Source organism: Sceloporus undulatus, chromosome 3 (assembly GCF_019175285.1).
Source record: "Sceloporus undulatus isolate JIND9_A2432 ecotype Alabama chromosome 3, SceUnd_v1.1, whole genome shotgun sequence".
Lineage (NCBI taxonomy): Eukaryota > Metazoa > Chordata > Lepidosauria > Squamata > Phrynosomatidae > Sceloporus > Sceloporus undulatus.
This window is the reverse complement of record NC_056524.1, coordinates 32070416-32081549: the sequence shown is the minus strand read 5'-3', so window position 1 is coordinate 32081549 and position 11134 is coordinate 32070416. Positions and strand designations below refer to the sequence as shown.

At 40.7% G+C, this 11134-nt stretch overlaps 2 protein-coding genes across 4 annotated transcripts in view; both read left to right on the top strand.

The window, feature by feature from the left end:
* Nucleotides 1-11134, top strand: part of FLT1 (fms related receptor tyrosine kinase 1) — a 202424-nt gene that overhangs the window by 99998 nt on the left and 91292 nt on the right. The window lies entirely within an intron of this gene.
* LOC121925434 (microtubule-associated tumor suppressor candidate 2-like) lies at nucleotides 1210-9374 on the top strand. Its single transcript, XM_042457577.1, has 3 exons — nucleotides 1210-1355; nucleotides 3334-3431; nucleotides 7870-9374. Exons 1-3 carry the CDS (start codon nucleotides 1272-1274, stop codon nucleotides 8084-8086), a joined length of 399 nt encoding a protein of 132 aa, XP_042313511.1. The 5' UTR covers nucleotides 1210-1271; the 3' UTR covers nucleotides 8087-9374.

Genomic DNA, 11134 nt, shown 5'->3' with positions numbered 1-11134 from the left:
GTCTTTAAACAGAAGCTGGATGGCCATCTGTCGGGAATGCTTTGATTTAGATTTCCTGCATGGCAGGGGGTTGGACAGGATGGCCCTTGCAGTCTCTTCCAACTCTATGATTCTATAATTCTATCATTCTATGATTCTGCTTGCTCTTATGCTAAAAAATGAGCATTTTATTTTATTTTATTTTACTCTATTCTTTATTTAATTTGCAGCACTCTGTTAGTGATACACACACATGTAAGGGTGATTTTCACACCTAGATGTCTTTTGGGTGAATTTGGCTTGCCTTTTGGATGCCACTCAGAACGTCCCCCATGGCAGCTGCCTGTCCTCAAAGAGGGGGCAGTAATGGTGGCTGCATACAAGTGGGGAAGGGAGAGGGCAAGGCAATTGAAATGATGGAGATATAACCACTTGGAGGCCTGAGGGGAAGGAGAAGGAGGATGCACACTGTCTGTGAGTGTATCCTCATTTCTTCCCACCTCCAAGCTGAGATCAGCTCCTTTTTTTTCCAGTTTGGTCATCTAAACTGCTTCCCACCTCCCTCCCATCTCCACAGGTAAGCAACAAAAATGGTTCTTGCCAGGACTTGACAGCTGCTATGGCAGAAGGAAGACACAGGACTTTATCAATGACTAAAAGTGACAGGAGCATAGCGGGATGCTCTGTCACTGTTGTGCAATTGCACGATAGTGACAGAAGCATCCCACTATGTTCCTGTTATTTTTGGCTGTGTGAAAAAGTCCACAGAGCTGCATAGACAGAGTGTTATACTCTGCCTGGTTGATGTAGCATTTTGGCCAGTAAGTTCTGAAGTGTCAATAGTCCTCCTTGAACACTGCATTTTTCAGATACTTTTTCACAGTGGGGTGGTGGTGGTTAAAATTAATCATTCTTGCTTATTGAAACACAATTGACAAAAATTGTGTTAATTTACCTCCCTAATAATAATTTGTTTTATTTATATACCGCTATTCCAAAGATCATAGCGGTGAACAGCAAGTAAGCTAATTAGCAAGTAAGCTAATTTGCCCCCAACAGTCTGGGTACTCATTTTAGCTCCCTCTTCAGAAGGATGCAAGCTTGAGTCGAGTTTGGGCCCTTTTTCTGGTCTTGAACTCGCAACCTTGTGGTTTCGAGTGAATGGCTGCAGTACAGGCATTTAACCACTGCGCCACCAGGGCTCCATAGAAGGTAAATCCATCACTTCTGGGTCTTATCACTCTTCTTCCTCTTAGATTGCGCTGGCTCCGTACCAGCATTTAGAGGAAGACATGATTAGCCTAAAGCAAGTTTTGGAAATGAAGAATCAACTCATTCATCAACAGGAAAAAAGGATCATGGAGCTGGAAAAGCTGGTGAGCTCTCTTTTTTGTTCTTTTTGTTTATTTGTTTGTGCTTATAAAACAACATGGAAGGTGCAGGACATAATAGTTGACATTATAGTTTGTGTATACATTAGAGTAGAGATGGAGAGACATATTTGCTGTTATTGGTTTCCTGGTTGAAAAATGTGCTTCCCAATAAATGGGAAACCCGATCAGGAAAAATTATACAGTGCTATTCACACTTCCTTTTTAAAAAATAGATTATTGTGTGCAGAAATATTCACAAATACTTTGTTTACAAAAATTTGTTGTTTCTAGATAGCCACATGGTATTTGTGTGCAAGATAGCAGCAAATTGTGTTTTCTTTTGTGGGGGAGGGGGAAGGCCCTCCATCCATCTTACACACATACACACACAAAAACCCCTATGTGACTGCCTGGTAATTGTGTTTTCTTTGCAAAAGCCCATGATTTTGAGGGAAAACTGTGTGTATTTCTGCACAGAATAATTTCTCTAAATATTTTTGGATTATTGAATACTGGATGAGGGCTGCACAGAAATATTTCTTTTCTCTGCAGCAGGGTGAAAACTTCCAAAAGTATTCATCCTCACTTTTGAGGATGAAACAGTTGACTAGTGTCAACTGTTTCATCCTAATATGTCCCTATATTAGATGTAGTTTTAGCATGGTGTAATGATTTGAGGGTTCAAATCCTGGCCTAATCATGGAAATCCACAAGCTGACCTTGAGCAAGTCACTCTCTCTCTCAGCCTCAGAGAATGGCACTAGCAAACTCCTTCTGAAAGATTTTACCAAGAAAACCCTATGATAGGGTTGCCATAAGTCAGAAACAACTTATAGGCACAGAACAACAAATATTAGATGCAGAACCTAGGATACCAATATTTTCCTTAGCCTGATATCTTCTGGATGTGTTGGACTACAATCCCAAGCTTAAGTTAAAGCCAAGAGTTTAACTTTGTCCTGGAAATGGCCTGAGAGCTTGTACAACTGACAGAGCCCTGGCATAAAAAGGACAAACCACTCAGTCCAAGGTCCCTTTTCAGGATACTCCATTACAACCCTTTCTCCCAAATGGATGTCAGCATTCTACAGCCATGGCGTACATGTTGGGCTGTTTGTGAATTTTCTTCCCTTTTTAAAGCTTTTCACCCTAAAATACTTTTTCTGTACTTCTGCTAACCTTAGGAATCACACCCCCACCTCACTGTCTGCTGCTATCTCCCTCTTATGTACAGATGGTGCCACTGTGGCTACACCAGAATGAACACATTGGGAATGTATGTAGAGAGATCTTGTAGCACCTTTGAGACTAACTGAAAGAAAGAAGGTAGCAGCATGACGTCAGATCTGAGGAAGTAGACTGAAGTCTACGAAAGCTCATGCTGCCAACTTCTTTCTTTCAGTTAAGTCTCAAAGATGCTACAAGACCTCTCTACATACTGTAACAAATTTAGACAAGCAGCAACTTGGCTTTTGTAAAACCAGACCTATCTACACATAAATTCTTTCCACATTGGCACTCTTCCATTAAAAAGGGGGCTGCCTCTTAAATGGGATACAGCAAGCCTTAATTTCCTCCATTAAGAGATCAAATCTGTGTAGTCCAACAGGATGATGTCAACACATGTTACCAATTGAGGCAGAAAAACAAACTCTGTCATTTCCAGCCTACCCACCCTCTAAAAGCAATGTACAGAGTACCTAAGGCCAGCCAGGTTAGTCCGACACATGAGAGAGAAGGTAGCACAAACATCTCTCCCTCTCTCTGGTACTATAAATGGCATTGTGATCAATTAAAAAACTAACAATTCTCTGCCAAGATCTGCTTGGCACCCAAGAGTTGCTACCTGAAGCAGCCATGTCACTCTAAGGGTAGGACCTTGCCTGACTGGACACACTTCTACTTGAACAAATAGATGAGATGGCCTTTTAGAAAATTGTCCTACGCTGTAAATATCTAACTGTCCCTTCTATTGCTGCAGGCTGAAAAGAACTTAATATTGGAAGAAAAGATTCAGGTGCTTCAACAGCAAAATGAAGACCTCAAAGTCCGGATTGATCAGAATACCGTAGTGACCAGGTCTGTCTAAATAGTTGGTCCCAAGCTTCAAATTACAAGCATAAATGAGCTATCTTAAAACCTTTTTCTTAGCTGTATTACTAATACCTTTTATCAGAACTTGGAAATGCTACTTTTTTGAACTATAACTCCCATAATGTCCCAGCCAACATGACCACTGAGAGTTATAGTTAGTTAAAAAATAGTGGTTTTTATTTAGACACAAAGCATTGAAGGGAACATGGCATTCCTGTAACTCACTGAGACTTTGTATACAATAGTAGCTCAGGCTGCAATTCATATGCATACTTACAAAGAAGCATGGATGGACAAAACATCCATGTCCATTTCATGTGAACTTTTCATGTGAATTTCATGTGAAATTTTTAATGTGTTTTTGTTTGCGAGCTGCCTTGGGGTCCTTCTTAAAGAAAGGCAGCATAGAAATTAATTAATTAATTAATTAGAATTCACAATTTCAGTTTGGATTCTGTTTGCATTTTCCCTTGAAAGATGCATTTTTATACATATCTCCCTCTAAAATATAGATTTGGGGAGCACATTTTTGAGCCAAGAAGGGTGTTGAAATGTTGAAAGCTTTCTTTATTTTAATCTGTGAAAAGTGTTAAATTCACTTAAATATGCAAGCTGAATGAAAATATCCAGCATCTCATATTTACAGGATTGTGATAAAGAAAACTGAACTGAGAAGTGTTTAATTCAAAACAAGATCACCATGGACTCATTTATTTCTTACTTGGGCTTAGTTAAACTAGTAATTTAATTAAATTTATTGGGTTCGACTTCCTTTGGTAAATAATATTACTAGTCTCCCATATAGCTGGGATGAAGAAGATCCTGGGAGCATAACACCCAGCAGCCCTAGCTGAGCAATCCAGCACTATCTGGAAAACATGTTTCTCATCTTTGTCTTACAGGATTGTAAGGTTTCTTATGAAAATGTACACCAAGTGCTTCAGGCAGCAGCTAAGGAGGCAATTATCTGTATGCTTTTCTGGGGATAAACTCCATTGAACACAATAGAACTAACTTTGAGTGCGCACATGTAGGCTGCCATACTGATAGTGGCATGCACCAGCATAAGTCCAATATACCCCTGCATATGTCTTAGGTGGGGGTCATTGTAGAGGTTGGTATTCTCTTCCTCTTTCCCCATCTTGGGCTCACTGTTAAGCCACTGCAGCCTTCTTCCACCACCCACAAACACTCAGTAGTTGGTGGAGTGGGAAGGATCCAAGAAGTGTCTGGCTGTATCCCCATAACCAGGTGCAGAATGATTACATCATCCATTCTGGTTTCCAGAGGATCGGATCTCAACACATTATGACATTGGTCTGCATCTGGTGATGAGGACATCTGAATGTATCCTCTGTTCCCCATTAGCAATTGAAAGATCTGGGCGAATCTGGGGGGGGGGGGTGTTGAACACTCTACAGTACAGGATCTCATCTGTTGTGCTGTAAAGTCTTGGTGTGTTTGTGTTAATCTTCTGCTGTTTACATAGAGCCCTCCATAAACAAAGCTTTCCTCCTTAGGAGTTGTCAACAGTACTCTGACTGCAGATCAGTGCTGACTTGAAGCTTATTTTGCAAGCAGTTCATCATCAACACCTATGCTGGAAACCTCTGGGTATTGGGGTAGAAATAACTGAAACCTTTTGTTTTTATGTTTTAATCTATATCACTTTGCAGAGGGACAGTTCCCTGCAAAACACAAGCACAATACACTGTATATGGGCACAGGAATGCCATGTTTAAGACCACCATGGGTACCACATTAATGTGGAGGTTAAGCTTAGCTTATCTTGGCATTCTCACTTTGTCTTTACTTCTTCTGCATTCATTCCAGGGGTGCTTCTGACCATTTTGTTGCTGTGAAAATCTTGTGCAAATCTACAGCATGTTCATATTGGTTTGTTGCAACACATTCCATGGTGGTCTGTATAAGATTGCAGAAATAACCATGAACAATCCATGTAGGTGGGGAGAAACAAAATAGGTTATATGGGAAGGTAATCTGTTGTGGTTAAAAACAAAACAAAAAATCACCCAGAATCTTGCGAGGGCACACATTCATTGTGACATGAGCTTTCATAACCTAAAACTCACTTTGCTTGATGCTCCAATTAGAAAATACTGTGTATTCATTTAGGAGGAAAGCAAACTAAATATTAGCTCACAAATCCCTCATGAATAGCATAATAAGCCAAAGATGCAGTTCTGCAAATACATATATCTATAGTAGGTAAATGCACACCCCAATGATGCATATCTGCCAATAGGAAGTATCACGTCAATGCAGTCTTTGTTTCCTCTTGTGCTTACTGTTGGCCCGCCACAATTGCTGAACTCGGTGATATCTGAGGATCCTGATTACATCTCTGCCTCCACTCAATCTCTTGTCTGTCTCAGCAAGAGCTGGTTCCCAAAGAGCCACCCCTATGACTGAGGAGCATTTGTTGGCTCCCTTCCAGTACCCAGATAGTGTTCTATGCCTTACTCTTTCTCAGGCTTTAAAAGCCATCTCCACTGTAACCTGAACTGTCCTTTAGCTTTTATTGACATCAGCATCTGATGACACAGCAAAAAGACAACGCTGACCCCTGTATGCAGGAGGAAAAGGCTGCTATTTTGCTTCTGCTCATCAAAGTAAATTGTCTTTGGGCACATGCTGGTATTGCCAAACAATAACAAAAGATGAGACCCTTGCTAGAAAGCCATCTTACAATTGCCTGCAGCTTCACCATATAACTCCAGTTCTCACACTTCAGAAAACAGATCATTTGGTGATTGTTTCTACAGAGCAAATGCTGTCCAGGAGGCATTTAACACCCTGTGGAGCCTGCATATTGCATTGGATGCAAAAGTGCTGGACTCTGTGCATCCCTCCTTATGCCATTAGAACATTGGTCTTTCTGGCTTTTAAACATTATAAGTGCGTGACATTGGCTCCTTGATCCTAGAAACATCTATTGTCATTGGCAGGGTCTCTCCAGGGTCTCTTGACAATCTGTACTTCCAGAAACCTTTTAAAGTAGAGATATTAAAATTTGAGGCAGGCCTAAATACTCTAAGGGCCCCAGATCCCATCTGATCCTGGTTAGTACTTGGATTGGAGACCACCAAGGAATACCAGGTGCTGTAGGCTATTATTTCAGAGGAAGAAACTGGCAAAGCCACCTATTTCATAGAGTCACCATAATTCAACAGGTGACTTGAAGACACATACACACAGACACACTGAACCTTGATACTGCTTGCATGCAAAGCATGTGCTCTATAATTGAACTGTGGCCCCTCTTTTAAGAAATGACAAGGTAGTCTGCACATACGCTCTTGGGCTTACATTTGACAATGGCTTGAGCTTGGTTCACTTGTGCACACCCATTGCAAAGTTACTTTACATCTAGATATTTTACAGTTGATGTTGGGAAGTTAAAATGTGTTAAGTTACTTTAGTGAAGGGGAGAACATTGGTCGCAATTCCTTATCATTTACTTAGCTATGTAACCATCTTAGTTACATTAGCTACAGAGTATCTCCTATCCCAGCACTCCTGCCCCCATTTACTAGAAAGCATCCACTGTGAATAACAGGAGTCTGTTCCCCTAGTGATCCACAAGCAGCTGACTGACATTTTTACCCCCTCCCATGAACAATCTCTGGTGTGACAGTCAGAAGCAAGGCCCCCGTTGCAATCCACACTTGTGCAGAGATTTCTTGTACAGGGGAAGAGAAACTTCAATCAGATGCTTCTCAATTGACAGGGGAGTACACCCCCATCTGTTGCTGCAGATACTGCCCAGTAAATAGGTCTGGGAGATTTTCATGGTCCCTAAGTATTTCCTAAACTAGTGGATGCATAAGGATTATGAATATGAATCAGTCACAAATGCATAATTCTAGGTGAATTCTTGTCATTGTGAATTCTGGCCATTGTAGAGGGTATTTACATTGAATTTTTTTATCTGAAGTGGTTTGTTAGTAATAGCTTATTCATACATATCAGAATACAGAAATGCAAAAATGATCAAGTGATGATCATGCATGGATGGACCAGCCCAAATATGAGTAAGATAGGACCTCTTGCCTTCCAGATGCTGTTGGATTTTTACTCCCACCATCCCTACCTATTCACCTCACAAAGCAAGGCTGATCTAGAAGTTAGAGTCTAACAGCATCTGGAAGATCACATCAGAAATTTATTTTAAACAGCCATCATACTGATTTCTTGTGGGGAAAATATCTGTATTTTATCTTGGGTGAAGATAGTAGCAAGCAGACAAGGGGTGAGGTGGGGATGAACTGGTCAGAAATCCAAAACATGCTGGTCAAAAGTTTTCAAATAGAAACTGCTTACAAAGTAGATGCAGCAACATGATGGGAACATACTGTTACAAAAAAGTCCAGACCTGATGGTGCCTTGTTTTCTTCTCCAGACAGTTATCTGAAGAAAATGCTAATCTTCAGGAGTATGTTGAAAAGGAAACCAAGGAAAAGAAGAGGCTGAGTAGGACTAATGAAGAGCTGCTGTGGAAACTTCAGACATCAGAACCCATGAGTCCTGTTAAACTATCTCCAACCTCTCCAACCCACATTTATCGCTCTTCATCAGGACCTCCTACCCCTGCAAAAGTGAGCATAGTGCCAAGATGACCAGGCCAGGACAGCTGATTCAGATGACATATCCCTGACAATTTCCCCGTCTGCTGAATGTTATCAACCAAGAAAGTATTAACCACAGTAGAAATAGATACCTAAAAACTTTTACTGTATCAGTCTACTCTCTAGCTGTATATGGCTAGGTGGGCTAATCTTGTAGTTCTAGCATCAGAAGCTCCTAGGAATGACATGCTGATGCCATAGAATATCATAATCCAGTGTCGTCCAATGAACTAGAGCCAAAAGTAAAGGAAAACTCTTATGACTACTTACTGTTCACTCTGAATGAACTTCTTTTTGCTGCAGTATTTCAGGTTAGTTGCCAAGTTCATATTTTGAATAGCTGTGTGTATGTGTTTGTGGCTCTAGTAGGTATGGATGGTGCATCCATGCACATAAGGTGGGGTACTTGTAAGGCAGGAATACACACCTCTGTATATGTAGCAGAATCTCTTCTGAATTGCATTTTTATATGAATTGATTCTACAAGAAGTGCTGATATATTTTCATGACGGTCAGCAATTTTCTAACATGTGCCTAAGAATTATACTGAAATGAAATAATTTTTTTGTTAATGCTTCCCAGGAATATTTCTACCCAAACTAGAAGTTACACAAAAGTAGAAGCACCTTCCAAATGACCACCACGTGGTATATTTTCTAAAGCAAAATGCCAGCGACTTTTAAATTCTTAACTAGTTACTGCCTTCAAAAACAATTGCTTTTCTAACCAATGCTAGACAGACACAGTCACTCATCCTGTAGGACAATTTTAAAATTCTTAGCATTGTTTTGAGTACAGAAGAGACAAAGGAGGCCACCTCATTTCAGTTTGTCAAGGTATCTCCATTTTTAGCCCATCCATGGGTGACATTTTTGAAGCTTTCTGGATTGATAACAAGGCAATATGTGTGTCAGTGAAAATTTATAGGATGGAGTCCTCTTGCACAAGATACTTCTTTTGACGCAATGGCCATGAACCGCAAGATGAAAGTGTGAACCTACAATTAACATACTTGTTATGTTTCATTCAAAATTTAAGGTATTTTGGATGTTTTTCATCAACATATTGCGCTGTTTTACATAACATAAGGCCCAGTTCTATTGAAAGATTTATTGATTTTTCATCCACCAGGAGGGCTCAACTGTACCATCAGCCCAAGCAGTAAGGGGGCACTAATGATGTTCTCTAGATTCTCTTGTGATGTTCCCAAGGATTAGGATTGCATGCACTATCAGCATCCTCCTCAATGCTGCCCAGCTTTGTAGAAAGCAGTTATCAGATCAAGAATTAAGATTATCTCAGGCTGTTCATGCTCATAGAGTAGCAATCACATGAACTTAATCAGCCTCACAGAAAACGTTTGAGCAGTTTTACTACTGAGCAAAACACTGGAATTAACAACCCCGTCTTCTTTACAACCATCTCAAGACTGCTACCCAGTGTATATTTAGTACCAGCACTACATAGGACATTAGGGCTGCTAGAAATAGGCTGGTTTCCTAGAGAGTAGTGTAGCAGTCAGTTTGGTGTTAGACCTTGAGAAGGTTCTTAAACATATGCTAGACAGATGAAGAGGATAGAGCCAATGTCCCTTATTGTCTTTGATGTGATAGAAGGTGGGTTCCAGCGTGTGTGTCAGATATTTTAGACTTAGCTTGTGAAAGCGTTGAATGTAGCGTTGGACAGTTGTGAAGCACGAATCTTAAGCAAATGAAAAGTTGTTTTTAGATATCCATGTGATACTTCAATGCTTGGTTGGTGGCAAGGGCTCCACCCATTTGAAAAGTGTAGTCTTGTACAGCCACCACTTGAGTACCTTCAATCAAGGCAATTCAAAGTGCCAAAGCCACCCTAAGGAGAGGAGAAGGAATTAGTGATAGTCCTCTCAGTGAAATGTGTAGAGATATTTTTCTTGGGCCACACAGACACCTAGTTAAGTTAGTCTACTTGGTATCTGGCTATTTGACTTGCCTATGATGTAGGTCTAAGGCACAAGCTGCAGTTCAAGAGATAGCCAGTGCTGGTTAATTGCCACAAGTTTGTGGCCCAGTTCCATGATGTACAAAGTAACAAGGTTAATTTTTTTTTCCTTTTTTTAGGGAAATTTATTTTTATAGTTGCCTTGCATGATACTGTGATACTGAGTACATCATCTTAGATTAGCTCATGCCATGTTTATAACTATCACAAACAACAGGACTGGATCTTGCATAAGGGCCAGTAAAAAGCAAGAATACGATAATTATGGCAATGATCCACTGGTATAACTTTAGCCACTTTCCATACTGCAATTGTCGAAGTAACATCACGATACACTTGTTTTGTAGTTCTGTTACAATTTTGTACGTTAGCTCATGTAAACAGTGTTACCACAATGTTGATAAATTTGGATTACCTTTTGTTGTTTTGCAAGTTCTGTATCACTCATCACTTAGAGGCTAGTGATGGAAAATGGGTGGGAAGGTGGGTGGATCCAGGTTGTCCATTAGCTTTTCTGTTTATGCTGCTTCTTCCACCTGCCATCTACCACTTCCATGTGCAATAAATTGATTCCAGCCATAATTGGGGATGTTGGTTATAGGGAACTGCTTGTAACAGGTAAAGGAAATGTGTGACCTTCTGAAACTTGGACTTCAACTCTTTCCCCCCTCCCCAACACACACACACACACACACACACAAAATTGGGCATGTTGGCTAAAGCTGATAGAAGCTTGTGGGGGGGGGGTGTGTGTGGAGGGCCCCATGTTCTCCATCCTTGGATTGTAAGTTCTCCTTCATCTACTGGTGCCCTGGTGGCGCAGTGGTTAAATGCCTGTACTGCAGCCATTCACTCAAAACCATAAGGTTGCGAGTTCAAGACCAGCAAAAGGGCTCAAGCTTGACTCAGCCTTGCATCCTTCCGAAGTCGCTAAAATGAGTACCCAGATTGTTGGGGGCAAATTAGCTTAAAGTTGTAAACTGCTTAGACACTGCTTAGGCGGTGTGAAGCAGTATATAAATGAAGCTTGTTTGTTTACTGTCATCTCAAGGACATGGC

Excerpts from the sequence above, each read along its gene's own strand:
- LOC121925434 (XM_042457577.1), top strand. The coding sequence starts at position 1,272 with ATGATTAGCCTAAAGCAAGTTTTGGAAATGAAGAATCAACTCATTCAT. Across the intron at positions 1,356-3,333 it reads TCATGGAGCTGGAAAAGCTG|GCTGAAAAGAACTTAATATT; the intron begins GTGAGCTCTCTT and ends CTATTGCTGCAG. Across the intron at positions 3,432-7,869 it reads CAGAATACCGTAGTGACCAG|ACAGTTATCTGAAGAAAATG; the intron begins GTCTGTCTAAAT and ends TTTCTTCTCCAG.